Raw genomic sequence first — 21311 nt, 5'->3', positions numbered from 1 at the left:
AGGTAAAAGTCTTCATGCATTAGGTTTCCACTGTGGTGAAATCTTGAGAGTCAGAGGCCTGTCTTTCTTCTCTAAGGTCAAAAAACTACATTGGCTATGTCAGTTTTATCTCAGGTCTTCCAGATTAATTTACAATTTTTCCTCATCTTTTAGCTATAGCTGAAAATATAAGAAGGAAAATTACATATAGATCTCTAAACTTGACAATTGGTTAAAAATTGGAAGGATGTAGAATGGTACTATTTTGTGAAATATTCATCAGAAGAGGAAGGTTATGCCAAAACACATCTTCTAATTATTGTTTTCACTCAAAAGATTAGGCAACCTATAACAAAGTAACTGAAACTAATAGAAACTAGAGCTCTATATTCCTCCCGTCCTCAGGTATTAGATTTTATGAGCGCTCAGCTAAAATACCACTTTTCTGCACAGATCTATTAAAACAGTAAATTATGTTTACACAATTAAATGATGGCAAGATTTCACTCTACCCAAATCCAGTTAAGTGCAAGGTGCTACTAGGAGAGGCAATGATGTACCTCCACCTCCAAACAATTGTTCTGCCTCCCCATTTTGCACTGGGGTGGGTGATTTTGCAGCCAATGAACAAATCGGTTCAGCTTGCTCGTGGAAAACTAACTACTGCATCTACCACTCCCAAAAGCCCAGTCTACTCTCAATTTTTAAACAGGAAAGTCAAAATAGTCTACTAGCCTATATGCTATTCATACACACAAAACTTACCGGAACAACTAATAATGTGGAAAAAAAATTACAAAGGAATTCCAGGAGGAAGGCATCAGAAGGTCGCATCTTTCCATCTACACTGATCATTTTTGGCACTTCAGGAACAAGGCTCACTGCAGCTTTGAAAAAAGCATCAGCTACAAAATAAAAATATAGTTGCTGTATTATCACTCCAACTGCGATGGCAGTCATGCCTGTGATCCAATGACCGCTTCAAGTTTGTTTCAAATAGACGACAGAAAATGAACGTATGCTTAACTGCAAAGAAACTCAAGACTCAGCAGTCAAAATCTGTGGTAATCAAGTGATGCTGTTTTTTCAAAAGAAGTTCCCACATCACTTAAGACTTCTGAAATTATAATTCTCCTTTGCTTAACAAGAGGACACCATTGTTTCAAATATATTGCATACATAATAAAAAAAAAAAATCAGCACATGATTCAAAATTGACTTTAGATATCTAAAGAAATGCTTGTGCCAAGATCTTGCTATCTTGTTCACGAATTCATTCACAAAAGGCTGTTAAGGTTACAAGGAAGTATGGACAACTTCATTTCTCTAAGTATTTACAGTCATTAAAAGTAAAATACTAATAGTACCAGAACCTGAGGTATTCCTGGTTACCTAGGTAAAATGATTCCTTCCAAGAATCACAATACAAGAATTACAGAAACCATCCACCATTATGGCCTTGGCAAAATAGCTATTAAAATGTTTTTCATACCTATTGTCTCTAATCCTACAAAAAAACCCAAACAAAACAAAAACACACTAGAACATCTATTCCTCAGTTTATTAAGTTAATATTCAAAAATTAAAACCAACAATATTTTCTCTCTTACCCTAGAAGACCTCCTATATTTGCCAAGAGTTGACAAAAAAATTTGACAGCAACATTCTTTTGCACTTTCCTGGCTACATTTCAAAATATCCAAGTATCCAAATCCCATTCAAGTTGTTTAGCCATATACTTCAAAGCATCCTTCAGGATTAATACTGTATCTTTATTTTACAGGAACAGAGACTGAGGCCATGAAATTAAATTTTAGCAAAGAGAAAAAGAGAATTCTTGGTGAAAGCCAAGAGGTGTTATATGGCTGGGATGGAGATACTGCTGACAGGCAGGCATGGGCATTTCCAGGAGTGCAGCTTGCTCTGGAAAAATTCATTTGAGCACATGAGACTCCAAGCAAATTTGCTAAATATAGTACCAACTGATATCTAATTTAAGCTTATGAGGAATACCAGGGAAACATGTGCTTTGGAAAAACTGTAATTCTTCTGACTTATTTCTTTTCAGCACATGAATGCTCAAGCCCTTCTGAACTTTTCAGTGCTTAGAAGGCAGACCCCTTCAGTCAAACATCTTCCTTCCACTCTGCACATATATCTTGAGGTGAAAGAATGTTTTTTCTTTATTTCAAACAACAGCCAACCCAAAGGAAGGTAAGCAATCTTTCTCCAAGCTTTATTAGAGGAAGGAAAGCAGCAGCAGATGTTCATTCTAGCACAAGTAAATGAATCGCTGTCACTTCCGCAGTTGTCTCAGCAGAACAAAAAAAAAAAATGCATGCCCCACATCACCATATAATGAAGACACATGACCGGACAAATGAAAAAATGTGTCTCAGAAAATAGTCTGCATACCAAAGTACCCATGTCTGTGCAGAGAATACTCCTGCCTTCTGAAGCTACTTCGTAACGGGACAGGAATGAGCTGTGCAGCAATCATTCTCTGCAATGAAAGAGAAGAGCTGCAAAGTACCTCACCTCAATTTACTGCCTGCTTTCCCAACAATCGCCGTCCTAGACATTCTCCTCCAAACTTTTGCCATAGCACAAACCCAGAACCTCTTATCTTCACTACGAATAACTGCAGTTTGATTCGATTTCCTCTTCTTGACCTCCTGCCGTTGCTGTGGACGAGACCTGCCTCCTCATCTGGCCGAGCACCTTCAGAGACCTGAGCTCCCTCATCAGACCTACCAGCAAGACCAGCACGCCCAGCTCCTCCGCAGGCGACTGCTGCTGGGAATGAGGAGAGACCCGTCCACGCCACCGACGGCTCGCCGGGCCCTGCCCTTGCTGCGACAAGCTCCTCTGTGCTTCCACCTCCTCCTTCCCTAACCAGGGCAGTCGCCCCGCTGCTGCCGCCCCGCCGTCCCCATCTCCGTGGGGCTGCTGTCCTCTGCCACCGCCGCAGGGCCGCCACCGCGGGTCACCCTGCGGGCTCGTCTCAGCACAACGGGGAGACCGCGGGGCTCCCGCCCACACTTTTAACTCTTCTTCCTCGCCTCGCTCCCCCTGCCACCCACACAACGCAGCAAGGCTGGACAAAAAAGCAAGAGAGCACAAAAGCGGTTAGTTACGTTTTCTGTTAAAGAGATGGATGCTTTGCTTCTGTAGTCCAGAAGTACTGGCGAAGGAGAACGTGTTCATTTTGCTACGAGTTCAGCCAATCTGTGCCAACCACAAAATCGTTCTTACGCTGGAACGCTAAAAGCGCATTCATCCAAGGTATACGTGCTTTAGAAGAAGCAAAAATAAATGCACGTTAATGCAAAGGTTTTATCAGAGACTTTGCAGAAAACTAACTGTCCTCCAAACACTACCACCCTATTCACTTGTAGAGAGATGTCAAAGTATGCATCATCATGTGCTCTGACTTTGGAGAAAAAGTTCACTAAACAGGTTGTCACAGACGTGCTATTTTCTTAGTAAGTATGAAACAAGCATCAGTATTTAATTCTGAACTACACTAATTAAGAGGTTATGCAATGGTGCTTTCTCTATATCTTTTAAAAGTCAATTTATAAAGCTATTACTGTAGAGATGTTTCAAGAGAAAACCATACACCTGCTTTTCCTGGCTTCCAAAAAGTGTAAGGAACCACTTAAAAAGCATCAAAAACAATGTTATGTACTTGATTTAAAAAACAACAACAACAAACAAAACAAAAAGGATAAAAAAAAAAAGCCCTTGATTTAAAAAAAAAAAAAAAGGGGGGGGTGAGGGGGGGAGAGGATAAAAAAGGAATCCGGTGAAGAATGCTATTTTCTTATCTGCCTAAAGTATGATACTGCTTCTAAAGTGAGCCACTGTTAAGTTGGATAAGGGGAGAGCAGCCTGCGCATTAAAACAAATCATCATGATAAAGTCTTCCCAGACTGCCGTTAATATCTTGTGCAGTGCTCCGAACATGACATACTTCATGCTTCACTAAATTTATCCTTTCACAGCAGCTCCTTCATTTTAGTTGACCGTAATCCTATAAATCTTTCCCCCGAGCATACAGGCTGACCTTCTGGCTACAAAAACTAACAGTCTTGTGTATCCAAGTCAGCATTTCTAGTAATACTCTCCTACAGAAAAAGCAAGTAAAATTGGTGTTGAATGTTTTGCTATTGTCAATATTTATGATGGTACATACACACAAATGTATGTGCCTCCATATATTTCTTATATCAATCTCTCTACGTATAAAAATTTAACTTACATCATATTTGCTCCATCTATGATAGTCAATTAGACTGTACTAATTTAAGATTTCAGGCAGACAAAAAACCAAGGAGGAACAAAGCCATTAGAGATGGGCTCCTTAGGTCCACCTTCAAAGAGCAAAAGGGAGTGAGTTTGACATACCTACACAAACTATTTTTAGTCACAGATACAATTACACAAGCTAAGTCCACCCAAAGGACAAAACCAGGGACCATACGTATGCAGCCTTCTGCATTCCACATCACCTTCATGTCCTACAACACTGTCAAGCATATTTTAATACTCCAAAGATTTTGCTTCCACATCCGACAGATGTCGGAAATTTAATGAAGCCTTGTACTCCAGTGCAAAAAAATTAATGGGAAGCAAGCATGGGTTTTTTGTTGCCTTTTTTTTCCTGTTAAATAAATTAACACCTTACTGTTTTGACAACCAACCATCACAAACATTTGGAACTCCTTCTCCTCACATTGGTGGGGTCACTGTAAGAGTTTTGCCACACTGTTAAAATACGTTTTTTCCCTTGAGCTATTGAACATTCTCCATCTTAAAATCCTCTACACATCATTTCCAGGCCAGAAACTACAAAGAATTATTTCAAGTAACAAAGATGAAATAAGAAAATCAATGTGCTGCTGCTTGGTGAACTGGAATGTACTATGTTAAATGCATACTATTTCATACTAATTCATACCATGAATTAGCTGCAGATGAAAAGGTAGTTGTGTGGATGGAGCTTGCTAGTGCTAGTTTTAGGAATAGCTTGATTATAGATTGTTACCAAGGCCTTAGTACTTCCAGACAAAGGCATACAGAGGCATAAGTAGAAGGGAAGATTTGTACAGGGAGATCATACAATATGAGCAAGAACACTGGATACAAGCTGTTTTATTCTTATGCTGTAATAAGTAAATGCAACACACACTATACACTCCCCCCCACCCCCCCGCAATAAACTAAAAAACCAATGACAAATTTCAGCCTGCCTCTCTACATTCCACGTAATCCCTAAAGACTGTGAGGTAAAGTATGGTCAGCAGTCTTTAAAGAGAGCTCCATTAGTAATACTGGAAACTTTGAAATAATATAGTTAAATACTGTAGTTTCTCCTGGTTATTATGAGGTGGGGGGGGAAGAAAAAAAAAAAAAAAAAAAATCAAATGACCAGACACATGGAAAACCACGATACAACACTGAAGAGTCAATATGGTTTTTGCAGAGAGAAATCATTCCTCAGAAGTCTCTCAATTTTTCCAAAGAACCAGCAAGTTTGTGTTTAAAAGTGACCCAGCCAATGCAACTACTTAGATTGTTAAAAAACATTCAATAATGTCCCTCATACAAAAGGTTCTTAAAACAACTAAGGTGACAAAAGATAAGGAGGAAAGTCCTCCTGAGAATTCATAACTTAATAAAGGATGGGGTGAAGGGGGAAAGGAGCAGGAAGAAACAGTTTTCACAGTGGAGTGAAACGACTACTGCATTCCTTAAGGTTTTGCGGAGACACATGTCCTTACGATGAGCTGGGAGATGACAATGTTTACAGACTAGTCTGGAACGTGACTGCAAAGCATTGCAAATGGATGTCATGATTCTGAGCAATAAAGCAGCAGACTAAATCTAATATTAGTAAGGCATGTAGGGAAAGAAACAGCCCTTGCTATAACTATAGAAAGATAAGCTCTAAATAGGCTATTTACACTCATGAAAGATCTTGGAGACATTATAGATGGTTTCCTGAAAACAACATCCTAAACAGCTGTTGAAAAGGCAAGGCAATTATAAGAATCATTAGGACAGTAATGGAAAACTGAGGTGTCATTGTATCATTTATATCACTGTTGTGCATTTGTACCTGGAATACAGACGGTCCCGATCTTCCCATTTCCAAAAGAATAAAAAGATTAAGAAGGTGCTAAGGCATAGAACTGCTTCCTTATTAGAAGAGACTATACTGACACAAATTCTTCAGGAACTTATCAACTCCATCATCTCATAGGTAGCATGAAGAAAATGAACCAAGAATGACTGAATTTTTCACAGTATCACTAGTAGATCAGCTGCATGCACTGAAACACTCAGCTAATATTTGAAAACCTTACCGAAATAAATCCCTAAGTAGTAGATTTCTAGGTAGCATTTAACCAGTCCTCACTGTCACATGAAGTTACAAAGGCCAAAAAGTAAAAATTGATTAAAAATATTAAATCCTAAGGATTGGTCCATCTATTTTATTAAATACTGTGGTCCATATGCAACCTTTGTTGATGGATGTATTTAGACCACCTGCAGCTGAAAGCTAGGAAGCATCATTCTGCATTATTATTTCCTGTATGTTCCATTAATAGATGTTACTAGACACTTTCAAAATCAGGTCATGGGCTAGACAGACTTGAAGAACTGACAAACTGATATGAAATGCTAGTCTGAAAAGCTTACAGAGATAGAGATGTAATCTCTTTCAAATCATATGGAAAAAGCTATTGGCTGGGGTAGAGGAACAAGAAAAAGGTCAGTGAATGGGAGATGTTTCCAGCTGTGGAAATCCCAGGTAACAGTACAAGTCATAATTTTGTTCAAATAAAGCAACATTTAGTATTCCTAGTAAGGAAAACAGTGTCTCATCAGTTTCTCCCAAATCTACTTTGCTGCCTTCAAGGAAAACAGTATTTAAAAAGATAAGGGAGACAGCATATACTGATCTCACCAGAGAAGTGTGAGCCAGGAAGTCTCAAAACCTGTAACTGAGAAAACCTCTTCAGGTTCTTATTTCTCTAAATTCTTTACCTCAAATTCTCTCTATTTATATTCTTCAGTTCTATAAAGATTTTAGGAGATTAGGAAGGAATACTAAAAATTGTTATCTAATGCTACTGAGAAAACACACTAAAACATTATTAGACTACAATCAAAAATTAATTATTAGATGTTGCATACCACACTTTCTCCAAAGTGTGGCTGAAGCCTGTCACATTTAGAGAATGTTCATGGAAAAGTAACTTTTTCTGAAGTAGAAAAAGAAATTCCTTTTGCAATCTACTAATGAAACTGTGTTTCAACTACATTTGAAGAACAAAACAAATATCTAGAAATACATTAAGCACTGTACACTTCAGAATTAAAATCTGCATTCGCTAAACAAAATAAAGATCTGTGTCAGTTATATGGGGGACAAAGACCCTCCATTTTTATAGTTTTACGTTTGATAGTATCCCAGTGAAATTAGTCACACAGAATCAGTTGAATTACTTTATTCATTCAGCACGTTACTTCTGAAGTGAGGCAAGGATTTCACAGCCTTTAAAATAAAAATGCCACTCAATATGCATTACCAGAAAGTTGCATTACCTCTACCTACCTGCTGAATGCTGCGACCAACAATTAAGTCATGTTGTCTGTTCTTTGGTGGGCAAAAGCAGCATTTCCAGGGGAAGGAAATATGTGAAATTAAAATAATACCTATATCTCAAAAATCCAGAAGAGTGACACAATGGAGCATGCATTTAATCTCAATTTAGTCCAAGCACTCCCTATGACAGAAAGCATGACCAATTAGAATTTATTATTCTATGTTGGCAGCATGCAGCGTTCTGTGGCTCAGTTAAAAAAATGAAAAGCACACCTCTGTAAAATTTAGTATCCTCCTTTCTAGGTGTCCTGGTTTCAGCTGGGATAGAGTTAACTGTCCTCCTAGTAGCTGGTACAGTGCTATGTTTTGAGTTCAGTATGAGAAGAATGTTGATAACACTGATGTTTTCAGTTGTTGCTCAGTAGTGTTTAGACTACAGTCAAGGATTTTTCAGCTTCTCATGCCCAGCCAGCGAGAAAGCTGGAGGGGCACAAGAAGTTGGCACAGGACACAGCCAGGGCAGCTGACCCAAAGTGGCCAAAGGGGTATTCCATACCATGTGATGTCACATGTAGTATATAAACTGGGAAGTGGGGGCGGGGAATCGCTGCTCAGGGACTAACTGGGTGTTGATCAGTGGGTGGTGAGCAACTGCACTGCACATCATTTGTACATTCCAATCCTTTTATTATTACTGCTGTCACTTTATTAGTGTTATCATTATTAGTTTCTTCTTTTTATATTCTATTAAACTGTTCTCTTATCTCAACCCACAAGTTTCACTTCTTTTCCCGATTTTCTCCCCCATCCCACTGGGTGGGGGGGGTGGTGAGTGAGCGGCTGCGTGGTGCTTAGTTGCTGGCTGGGGTTAAACCACGACACTAGGGTGGGCTCTCGACAGGCTCTCCAGAGGTACACACTATGCATCCAGGACAAAGTCACCTAAAACATTCTGAACTTAATTACAAATCCATTTTATTTAAAGCACCTCTTGGGAGCTGGAGACTAAAGAGACAATGTTTAATACATGTCGAACAGCATACCTGGACAGACATCCATCAGTGTATTAATATTGGACTTCTCGTGAGCCTATAAATTCACATTTCTGACCCAATTTAATTGTATTAAAGAAAATCTATTCCAAGAAAAATTTCAATTACAAGCACCACACAGTTGCTTTGATTAACAGTGTGGCGAATCCCAGCAAGCAAGGCTCTGATTTGATAGAGGAAATTGGAACTAGGACTGATGGTCTACTACTGTTACTGCCCCTTGAGAATGGCAATGTGGCAAAAGCCAGTCTCCTCCAGTTATAAGCAGAATAGCTGTGGCTCTCCAGTTGATGGTAGTTTATCAGTGCAATCCTCAGACCAGCAAACTTTATTTACCGTGACCCACACATCCTCTTTATAAAAAAGCGATCTTGTAAATTCCCCTTATCTACCCCAATAGGTAATTTTACTCCTTTTTCAAGTTAGGTACATTGGCAATTCAGAGAAATCTTCCTATTGCCAACAGAAGTCTATCCTGTGAAATTCAATTTTGTTACGTGTTTAAGTAAAAACTCAACTCACTGAAATAGCTAGACTCCCTGTAGGAACTTAAAATAAAAAAAAAAAATCCAAGAATTTAACTCACTAAAAATAACAGCTGGAATCTTTAAAGAGAAACTGCATGCACATGCACACATGCATGCCTCGCTACTGACTGAGCTATTAGATCAGGTACATTACTTTTCAGTTTTATTTCTCTTCCCAATTTTAAACTGATTAAACTAATTCCAATCAGCATGAAATAAAGGTTACACACAAGGCACAATTTCACTTCCTAGCCTAATGCTGTCATTAACTGCACACTCTTACAACTTCACTTCGCGCTGCATTGGTTTTAGCAGATCAGTGTCTAATTGGCACCAGTTAACTGACTGGATTTAAATTTACTGTTATGAATTAATCAGTACCTCTTATACACATGAAATGCATTCAGTTGAGATACAGATTAAACTGTGTTAAAAGTAACTTTCAAGGACATGTTGTCTAACTACAATATATCAGAATATGCAAAGACAGTTCACAAAAAATGTCCCAAAACTGGTGTCACTGTTGCCTAACTGGTTAACACATGCTAAATTATTCACACAAGTGACATGTCTCTGGATACAAATTATGCCCAAAATAGCTTTTCTAAGAAAGCAAAGAAAGTGTATAACAAGAAAACCTTGGTAAACAAAGTGAGTTACTGAACACCAGGGTTTTGCACATGCTTCATTTCAACAAAAGCTGAGATGGACAAAATGCTCCTCTCTCTAGCTTGTGGGTCTAAACTTCAGAAGGGAGTCGTTAATAAATATGCATTTTAGTGATTGAGTTCATAATACTTTGCATATACCTGGTACCTTAAAAGATTTCAGAATAAGGATCCTATTCATTGTTTAGTGAGTGCACTGTGTTCACATATCAAACAACAGGTGTTCACATTTATAAACTCTTGCACTAAAAAATCCGGACAATTGTTGGGGCCCAGGACTCTCACTCAGAGAAGACTTGGATCACAAAAATAGTGGAAAAGCAGTTTATAAATTGAAAGACTATTAAATCACAGAGTTGGTCCCAACATGGGCAGGACATAGTCCTCAAAGACCGAATATTACAGAAAAACTGCTTTGGATTTGCTTCCAACAAGAGATGCACTACAACACAGCAACGATAACAAAAATTGATACAAAGGATAAGGTAAGCTGGTCAATTAAACAAAACACCATAGGAAGAAAAAGCAAGTCCATTTTTGGTAAACTCTGTTATCTACAAAGAAACTGCACAATACTAATTGCACAACAACAGACTTTGCAGATCTTTTATTTGCACAACATACTTGGACACAACAGCCAGCTTTACTCTAAATCCCTCTGCTTTGCTATATGGGCAGCATCAGATTGAAAACAAAGAAATACAACAGTCACCCTGTACTAAAAAGTCTTAATCAGCATCCTAAATCAGCTTGTTTGCGCAGTTGGAACTTACTGGCAAATGCAGAGCTTGGAAAACAAGCTCTCGTGAAGAAGCACAGAGCTAAAACAAAGAATTAATAGCCACAACAAAAGATGTTGCGAAGTAATCCAATTTATTACTCTCACAGCTCAACTGAAAACATGTAAAGGAAAAGCATTTACTATTGGAAAGCAGACATTTAAAGTCAGTATTAAAACTGCAAAACAAAATAGAATGACATCACTTTAAAAAGGAAAAGAAAGACACTACAAACAGTTAAAAGTATGAGAAGACTTTCAGAATAGGTAATTGTCTTCCATTTGTGATATGAACAGGAACAAGATCATATTAAATGGTGATACAGACTTAATGCTCATTCTGGTGTCAGAGTAGCTCCAATTTTTTTCCCCAATCACTTTTTGTCAGAATTTTCAATTACTTAAGACTGAGCTAACAGGATGGATAAAAAACTGTACTCAGGCCCTGGTTCAATCAATAATTCAGATGAAAAAAGAAAATACATTTTTCATTCTTCATATTATCTGGTATTACTCTATTGTTTCACTCTGATATAGTGACATATTTTCTTAGCTAAGTGTTTATCATGCATGTGCTTTGACAGCAATTTTCTGACTTAGGTCATTGACCTAAGTTTTAATTCTTTTCCAGCTCATTGCAGGATTTTGTCAGCCTGTGAAATACTACATAGATGAACTAGTTTCTTTTTCCACAGTTATAATAAAACACATAATTTGTGACTAGAGTGCTTGCATAATTATGCAGGAGAAAAAGATTCCACGCTTTCCATAGTTTCTAAGTAATTTAGGACAACCTACCTCATAGCCATGACTATGTCAACTACAGTCAGCTGTCTTGGTTATTCAGATCACAGGATTAGCGTTAGAATTGAAGAGTTGCTTTAGTATGACAAGTTTTCACTGTAACAGTGTTTGAAACAGGGCTGTATTTTAATTACATCATAAATATACTTATATGACTTATGATTTCAACCAAGTTATTATTCACAGCTAGAAATATTTCTGAAGTAAGAGCACCTTTAAGTAGACAAATTCGTGCCTTACCTTGTGAAAGGCACTGATTTGCCAGGGCAACCTGTCCGGAGTGTAGATACAGATTAAGACGTGTGAAGATACTGCTCAGAGATGGAATTGTAATGAAGCAAAAGGCAACACAAGCCTAAAGGAAATAAAAAAGTGAAACTGAAGAAAATTCCTAACTCAGTGTTATAGCAATCATTACTTATTTTATATACAATTAAGAATCAGAATCTGTAAATCAGTTTTGGGAAAGACTTTCAATAAAAAGCAAATATTATGTGAAGTCCAAAATCAGCAACTTCAGATTTCTCATTATTATTTCAATAATTATAACAATATTTATTATTAATAATTATTGTTATTATGAGTAGCTTAGATCAAAACTTACTCTATGACTCTAGCTCAAAGAGCTCCTCTCTCTTCAGGTAACCAGCTTGCAGCTCAAGACCAAAATCTAACCAGAAAAGCAGACTACCTGCTCTCAGGGACCATCCATTTGTCAAACTGGTCAAAGCAGGGGCATTGCGTGTATTTGGGAGGAAGCAGATCTAGTGCAGCATGCTGCAGCTTTAGACCTGCTGGAACAGCCCAAACACCTCGATGAAGTGAGTAGCTCCCAGGCATACAGGAGTTGGCCAGTGTCACCCTAGCTATCCTTTGTCCAGGACATCACGCACGGTTGCCGTGATCAAAAATCCATTCATTAATGGCAGCATATGCAATCACCTTCCCAAAACATGAAGACATCTTAGTTGCTACATTTCAGGTGAGAAGAGGGGAACACAAGCAACTTGCACAGCCTGTGCATAGTTCGAAGCTCATTTGACCATATATATAGACTCAGAGGCACTAAAGCCAAAAGAAGCACTTTGTTTGAAATTCGAATACTGATTTCAGCATATCAACACTGATATTACGAGAGAGATATTTAAATATATTCTTTTCCCCCCATTTCCCATTCTCTCTGTGATGGAGTTATATAGAAATTAAGTATTTTCTTTTAAATATAATTTGAAAAGCTGAGCTTTCTAGGATTCACACAAACATCTCCAATCAACCTTCCTTTGGAGAGGGAGACAATGTTACTGCTTTTTTTTAACACAAGGCTGCTGTTAGATGCTGTGTGTCTTTTTTTTCCTTAAACGGCAGCATTTGGCTTTAGAGAGTAGAGATCAATGCTAACAAGAGAAAATGAGACTACAGTGTCAAAAAATACTAACATATTGTTTTTGCAAAAATTATAAACTTAGGTGGCAGCAGATAGTATTATCTGCTAAGAAGGCAGGCTCAAAGTTTATTAGGGTCAGACCTACCCTGACAAACGCAGCAGTCTTTCTGGAGTGATTTCCTTTCATCACCTTTCTTGTTTCCATTGCTAGCTGGTTCACAGACTACACATAAAACCCAAAAGAAATCATTAAGAAAAATGCACAGATTTAATAGGTCAGTGGCAAATAACAAACTGCATGCTTTACTGCATGCATTTAGAGAACAGAAACTGCCAAAAGGGACCCTAATATGGTGTGCCATCACTGTACTATCTAGTTTTTACTTGGAGAATTTTAGTGACTGGTCCTTAAAGCAAATATTATTCTGAAGGTTTGTGAAAGTAGACTTGTTGATTTATTCAAGGCTTTAGATCATGCCTTGCTTCCCAGCTATAGCGCTGTCATCACCTCCTTCCTGGAGTAAAAATCATGATTTCCAGCTAACACACTTATTAAAAAAACAAAAACAAAATAATAAAAGGATTTAAGAGAAGATACAATGTTGTAAAGGAATCAGATGCAGCTAATGCTCACCTGACATGTGACTCAATATAGAAAAGAGATTAACCTTCCCAATCACAGCAGGACTCTGCCTATATCTGCAGCCAGACACAGTCTAATCTCTCCTAGATGGAGGATTATAGCAGTGAGAACCCAAATTCTGAATGCAAAAAGTGCCATTTATTTTATTAGACATGAAATCTCTTGCAAGATAGCCAGTTTTCTTTGTTGCAATGATACCATGCATGCCTGTCAAGCAAGAACTTCAGAGAGTTTAGGGTGATAAAATGAGAGGTGAGATCAAAGTCTACTTTAAAAACACCTGATAAAAAGACTTCAGACTTATTTTGACATAGACCAACAATCTGGGCAATGAATGGGAGAACAGCAAATACATCCCCACTTATTAGGATAATGTAGATAAACTGTAGCTCACATGAATCAACTGGACTAGAACAGGCTCCAGATTGCAAAACATTGACCTGGCTTCAACATAGAAACTCAGCTGTTGTTCAAAGTCACGGCCAAATGAAACCTGTAAGAGATAAAAAAAACAAGAACACACACAAAAAACCCGCTAGATTTTGCCATTGTAGGCCATTAACTTTAAGAAATATAAAACTGCATGCAGATAAACCACAGATATTCAAAAGTCAAAATCCCCATATATTGGTAACAAAAAACCCTACCATTAACAACAAAATAGCACCTGGAGAATCTCTATCCTTTTAACTGCCTGCTTGCCAATACTTAATCTTCAGGGAAACTTGAAAGTTCAACTTGCTGGGGGCTTTTTGTCCATCCTCCACATGATCTTCTACTTTACAGATCAAGTATGTATCAAGAAAACAAAAATTTAAATCCTAGATTTGTGAAGTGTTTTCAAAACTAGCAGAACTCTTGATTCTTTATGGAACAGGGACAAAGGCTTGGTATAGTTCATACTTAAAAGGCAAAACAAAAAAACCCAGAAAAATAGAAACAGATCAGTGAATCTGTATTCAGATTCCTGTAATTTCTAGTTTATATAAGGCCTCCAAGAGAAATTAGCATTTTCCTAACTAGATATACCAGCAAGAAAAGCAGGTTTCCCTTGAGTCTGGTTAATAAATATATGCTTATACAGTATGGCAAAAGCCTGCAACCTTGCTTGCTGGCAGGAAAGAAGAGAAGTCAAAAACCAACCCTTGGGTGAGAACACCCTACTTCAATCCTCCAGATTTAAAAAAACCAAGTGCTGTCAGCTGGAGTGTCTCAGCTGTCAATTAAAAGCCTAGCAAGAGAAAACAGTCTCCAGGCAGTCTACATTTATGTATTCAAATGGAATTTTTTTTCTAATAGCAGTAAAGGCTGCATTATTTATTATTTCTCAAGCTACATGCAAAAGAAGTTTTTACAGAATTAAAATAAAAATTATATTTAATCCATACAGTGAAAGATCAAAGGAACTGCACCAGAAAACAAAGGATTGCTTCTTACATTAGAGACAACTGTCTTCGCCTTTCCTCTATTTTTGCAATTGCTGATTCTTGAGTCCTAGTCTCAAGAAAACATCTCTAAAAATATAAAATTTTCCACAAAAAAGCCTGACTGTAAAGATGAGCGTTACAACTGGTTTTCCCTACACATCTTAACGTCAGCTGGTTTAAAATTCATAACCACTCATTTTGCTGCTATGGGATTTTTTCCCCCCCTAAACTAACACCATAAAGCCACATCAAATATTATTAAATGTGGGAAGTCCTCCTAAAGGAAATTATACAATATTATATTGCATACAAAGCTTAATAAAGCAAAATTATATTAAAAACATATTAAATCGCAAATTATTATAGTGGAAGAGAAAGCAACCATCTAGAGAGAAATTCATAGAATTGTAACAACGGACAAAGAAGACAAGTAGAGACAAAGCCTGTCAGCTCTGACCACGTGAAAGAAAAGCCAAGCATTAAGAGTACCTGGTTAGAGAATAAAACAAAGGCTTGATAACATCTTCCTAAAACAACCTGACATCTCAAACACAACAGACAAGAACAAAAGATTTTATTGGGATAAGAGGGAGGGAAGGGTTAAAAATTAATTTCAAGGCAAAACAACTGGAGTTTTTGTGGGACTACTATTTTGATGATGCAAATTATCTTATTTGTAAATTAAAATAAACAGATAAGACTAACATACAAGTTATATTTATTTTGTGTTTTTTAAAGCTAGTATTGGTTTCATTTAGAGCTGGGTAATGGAACTTCATTCACATAAATCAGTGATCTCTCTGATGCTATAATAGGCAAGACTTTAACTGCTGTTTAACTTTTAAATACTTACCATGTTTTACATGAGATTTAAAAAACCAGCAGAAAATATGATTAAATAAACAACATGTGCACTTTAAACTCTCAAGACTGCACCATGTCAGCTTCAACAATGTATGATATTGCCTTCAACCCATGCATACTTATTTCACTAAAATACACCAGTTGGGGTTTTCAACAGTCTTAAGCAAGTCAGACACAGTCTCTGATTCAGCTACATAGACACCTGTTTCTCATGGGGATGTCATGAAAATCCAAACTATAAGGTACACCCCAACAGTTGCACACAACTGTCACTCACCATTTTTATAAATCCATTTATCAAAGCTGCTAACATTCTTTTCTCATCCTCAAGTGTTAGTGCACTGTAAGAGAAAATTTACGTGGTAAATTTTAGAATTTTGCTTATCTTATTTATCTGTAAAGGTTCAAATGATACATACCAATTATATAAAGTTATGTCCGTATAAAGTATTATTGCATACTAAGACCACTAAGGTCGTAATTTCAGTTATAAAGCAATAACACAAATTTTAATATGAACATCACCAAGTCACCCATGCACCAAACTATATTCCAAATTTCAAAAAAAAAAAAAAAAAGGTAAAAATTGCTAAGTGTCTTTAGATTTTACAGAAACTCGATTTTGGCATCAGGAAAAAGCAGCTAAGCTTATGTTCTTTACTGCAGCAAGCAAACAGCTTCAGTCTTATGTTACAACATGAGAAGTTGAGTAGGAACTGATTATAAAAACCTAAAGACACTAGTAAATCTATTCTTAGAAGAAAGTTATCGTATTTAAGGGGAAAAGCTTTTAAAATACACTTTAAATACTATATGTAATAGTTAATGTATTTATTTTAGAAACAGCGTTAGTTTTTTGTTTGGTCTGGTTTTTTGGTTTGTTGGGGGGTTTTTGGTTTTTGTTGTTTTGGTGGTTTTGGGGGGGTTTGGGGTTTGTTTTTTTTTTAACTAACCCTGCCACATAATTGGAAAAATAATTAACATCACTGTTACAGTGCTGCCTTTTTGATGTTTTAGTAAGAACCAACCTAAACTGGTATGTAAAAAAGTTTCTTTTCAAGATTATCACAGATACAGGAGTCCAAATCTGATTTGAAACACATTTACATCAGATGAAAATCCAATAAGTCAAACCTGTTTCAGTGAAAATGGATAAACAAAAAGTTAAATTACAATTAACTAATACAATTTAATCTTTTTACTATTATGTACTTGGCTCCAGCTTTGACCTTTAGTATATCAGTTACCAATTTCCTAGCTCAGACACCAGATGGGAAGAGAACAATAGTTTTATTATACAAATTCAGTAAAGGAGGAAAGAAAATCTCAGCATGATTAGCTCATTAGTGCATTGCCAATCAAAAGAGTCAACTGATGGGCTCTGAAAGGCTCAGAAGACTTGTAATGAGATCTCCGGGTCAGTTATAGGTTTCCAGTTCAATTCTGAACCAGACCCCTACCAGTCTGAAGGCTGTTATCCTCCAACAGCTGTTACGGTGGGTCAGCGAGCCCTACACAATGGGTTGGGAGTTTCCTGAACCAGGATGGAAAAATAGATACAGAAGTTACTTTAAGGCAGTTAGAATTTATGATGACTGGCCGATAAGAGAGGACACAACAGAACCAAGCCAACGATGGGTTAAGGGATTTTAAGGAACCCAGTAAACTATCGAATTGTTTTGGCAGAACGTCAGAGGAAGCACCAAATATGGATAGCCATAAAATGCTTAATTTTTTAAAATAAGCTGGTTTAGCTTCAATATATTGTTCTATTTAAAGGTTGAAGCGGCTTTTAGTGCAACATACAGCAAAATAAGGTGCTCTAACCCAAAATAAAGCACTCTAGCTGGTATAAATTGGAATTACATGCCAAATCTGACTTCTTTATTGGCAGTGAATCTTGCATTCATGGCATATCACGGCTGAGAAAGTTTCAAGTTCCTTTACAGTGTCTACCATACTAAAAGGCTCTGGGCTCAGAGTGCCAAAAGAAATGGTGCCCTTACAATTCTACTCAACCCAAAACAGAAGAAAAAAAAAAATTTTTGCTCTTAAGATCTAAAATTTGCACCAATATGATTCCGGCTCTATTTGCAATCCGACACAGATTTCTGTGTGATTTTTTGCTAGTTACCTACAAACCACAATTATTTTCCACATTGCACAACTGCTACTCAAACAGTGAGGGTGCAACAGGGCATACAGGCTCCTGAACAACCTCAGAAAGTCAAGGGGACAAAAGAGGAGGAGGATTTAGGGGAAAGACACAGATGGTTCAAGAGCTTGTCCTCTGCTCTAGCTTCCCCTACTCAAGTTCCTAGAGATCTTCCAGGTGTCCTTTTAGAGATTTCACATCCCTTTGTAATGGCTGAAAAAAGTGGCCCAAAAAAAGGTATAATTGAGTATGGCAATCTGTGCTTTAATAGCTACATATTCACTTAAATCTCAAAAATAGTTTATGATTCACTGTAACTCAAAGATTACATTGGTTTCACTCTCAAAAATATTCTTAAAAGGTTGGATTGTTTAGTGTCTTTGCTTCACTAGAAAACTCCACAAAACCATTGCTAGTTTCCTTTTAAAATTATGCTTCAGTATTCAAAATAAAGCAGTAATTAAAGAGCAAATGGTACGTGCTGCCACTTCACTGCACAGCTCTTCCCTCACCACTAATTGGATTCATGTCTTAATCCACCATGAAACAAACAGCTTCAGAAATGTAAAACTGTATACCAAGCAGCCAAACTTTGCATAAACGATAGTTATTAGAATGAGTAAAGTAAATCTTACTTCACAGAATCATGCATTGTCTTGCAGATATGCAGAAGAGCATTAAGTATAACAGGATCCTTTGTAGATTCCTGCTGATGCCTATAAAATGTTTTAGAAAAAGTGATGAAAAATCCTGCTCTGTCAAAATGAAAAACAATGAATAGAATAACACCAATTTAATGCATAATTCCAATCATCAGCATTGTATGACACTACAGAAGTTTTATATTCATTTTTTAACCAACAGAACTCCAAAAATCACATGGTTAATAGACATACAGTTCCAACAAATGCCAGTCAAGAAATATTATCTTAATAGAGGGAGCTTTACTGCCAAACCAGAGAATCTGACTCCTTAAGAGACACAACAAGCTAGACACGTGATACATTGAGGCAATCTAAGAACATCAAAACAAAGCAATCCTAGATCTACCAAGAAGTAATATAGTTTTTTCAGTTACTGATGGACAGACAGGAAAGATAAATGTCATGTTTAGGTACAGAGGCACACGTGCAGTGGAGCATCACTAGGATGATTAAGGGACTGCAGCACCTCTCATATGAGCAAAGGCCAAGAGAGCCGGGACTGTTTAGCCTAGAGAAGAGAAGGCTTGGGGGGGCTAAGCAGTGTAAATAAATACCTGAAGGGAAAGTGAAAAAGGAGAGAAGAAAAAAAAAGTAGTTTCAAGGAACCTGTTAATTATTTGAAAAGGACTGTTTGACTTTTACAATATTTGAAGATGAAGCCTCATCTTCTAAGTTCATTTTCAACTGTGGAAATACCCATTTTTCTACATAATGGAGCTTGTAACTAGAGACTGTCTCTCTTCCTCCATTATACCAAGGTCACAGTTCTGTGCTGTCACATCAGCTGGAATATGAAATAAATTTCATAAACCAACTAAGGCAACATAAATTTAAAAAAGCTCAGAGAAGAACTATTCTGTTAATCCACAGCAAGTCAGCATCAATATGATTACTTCAATTTCAGCTTTCTTTTGACAAAATTTACACATTTTCATTTTTCTTCCCATAGCCTAGCCTGGAACACCTTCGCAAGCTAAGTGGCCTATATACAGACTCATCTTCTCTAGCAATCTTTCAGTACATTCCCGAGACCCTCCAGAGTGCATTTAATCTCAATATTCTCCACTTACTTAATGAAAGATTCCATAATGCACTTGCAAACCTCCACTCTCACACTTTCCTTCTGGAACATATCCAGAAATGGCAAGAATTTCTCCTGAAAGTACAAATACATAAAAAAGTAAAATTAGGTGTTTTACAAACAACACACTAAACCAATAAAAATTTTTTATAAGTTTTATAATCATAGCTGGTTTAGTTAAAATTATTTCAATCTTTTTTGAAGACAGTAATTCATCTTGAAGGATGAAGGAGTGGAACAAATGGAAAAGCACAGATGGCTGAAAGGCATATCAGTTTATTGATTGAACAGATCCAGAATAAAACACGAAACACAGAACTGTTTGAATGGAATTGCAAATTTTTTAAAGCTATCATACACTTGAAATAGCTTAAGATCATGACAAATTCAGACATCTATGGGAACAAAAGGTAGGATATTAAAAATAATGAAAACAGGCCACACACCAGCAACCATTTTACATTTATCCAGGGCAACTTATGAAGGTCCAAGACATTAAAATTTTCTTCAAAGATAAGGGTTTAAGGTTGTTAAGATACTGAAATACTTAGTTTCAGTATCATCTCAAGAATATAGCATGGGTAAGCTTTTCAGAATTATCTGAGCAATTTGCAAACAAGACTTGACTACAAATCCCCAGGGTCAGTCTTGAATTTTACTCTTCAACTTGTTTCAGTACTTTGATACCTGCTGTCTTTGTTCCTCATTCTCTACCTTATATAGTCTCTGACCTCTCTAAGTTTCACTTTGTTTCAATGCCAAACTTAAGCCCTATGATAGAGCATGTTAAGTATATGTAATAACATAGAAACAGATATCAGCAACTACACGAACGCACACACAAATAAATGGTATTTTATCTTCCATTGATTGTCACTTATGCCATAGAAACAAACAAACTCAGAGAATGTAACAGCCTAAGGAAAAAAAGTACAGAAAATTGGAATTAGAATAATGAATATTTAAGTAGTAAGCAGCTGAGCTTCCAAAACCTTTCTGCACTTACTATCTACTTGATAAAAAGTCCTCTCACTATGTGAGCTTGCAAACAATCTAAATGTTTAAGTCAGGTAAATTCTCTTGCAGAAACAGTGCAAAATAGTTCTTCTTAAAAATTTATTAAACAGAGTATCACTTACCACTGAAAAAAGCAGAGAGAAGTCATAGATATAGGTAATAACTTTTTGAATAATTGACTGCAGCTAAAGGGAAAAGAAAAGAAAAAAAGATGAAAATTATTGTAATACAAGTTAAATTACGACTATCCACACCAGAGATTCTTCTTCTCTAGTTATTCATAGAAAACTGGGTTGGAAGACACTTCAAGCATTCATCAGTGTAATTTCTTTCCCTAAAGCAGGATCAACTACAGCTATGCTGTTCCTAACAGATGTTTTTCCAACATGCTCTTCAGAACTCATATGAATAGAGGCTGACCAGCCTGCCCAGGCTTTATTTGTTCTTTACATTTATAGCTAGGCAGATTTTTCTGATTTATAGTCTGCATATCCTCCAGCTCTCTATTTCTAAGAAAAAACAAATAAACAAACAAAAAAAACCACACCAGTTTGTTAAATCTTCTTTTGCAGGCACTTTATCTACCCTCCAGGTAACCACAAAAACCTTC

General features: G+C 36.9%; 1 protein-coding gene across 1 annotated transcript in view; it reads right to left on the bottom strand.

Moving 5' to 3' along the window:
* The window catches only part of VPS35L (VPS35 endosomal protein sorting factor like), a 59365-nt gene that overhangs the window by 12179 nt on the left and 25875 nt on the right, over positions 1-21311 (bottom strand). Inside the window, exons 20-27 of the mRNA XM_069810066.1 lie at positions 20824-20886; positions 19674-19759; positions 18535-18615; positions 16022-16085; positions 13848-13946; positions 12956-13033; positions 11667-11781; positions 745-884 (exon numbers count right to left, since the gene is read on the bottom strand). Of these exons, the coding sequence (XP_069666167.1) occupies positions 745-884; positions 11667-11781; positions 12956-13033; positions 13848-13946; positions 16022-16085; positions 18535-18615; positions 19674-19759; positions 20824-20886 (726 nt within the window). The remainder of the gene's footprint in view (positions 1-744; positions 885-11666; positions 11782-12955; positions 13034-13847; positions 13947-16021; positions 16086-18534; positions 18616-19673; positions 19760-20823; positions 20887-21311) is intronic.

Source organism: Haliaeetus albicilla, chromosome 22 (assembly GCF_947461875.1).
Source record: "Haliaeetus albicilla chromosome 22, bHalAlb1.1, whole genome shotgun sequence".
NCBI lineage: Eukaryota > Metazoa > Chordata > Aves > Accipitriformes > Accipitridae > Haliaeetus > Haliaeetus albicilla.
The sequence above is the reverse complement of the archived record's forward strand: the minus strand, read 5'-3'. Positions and strand labels throughout refer to the sequence as shown.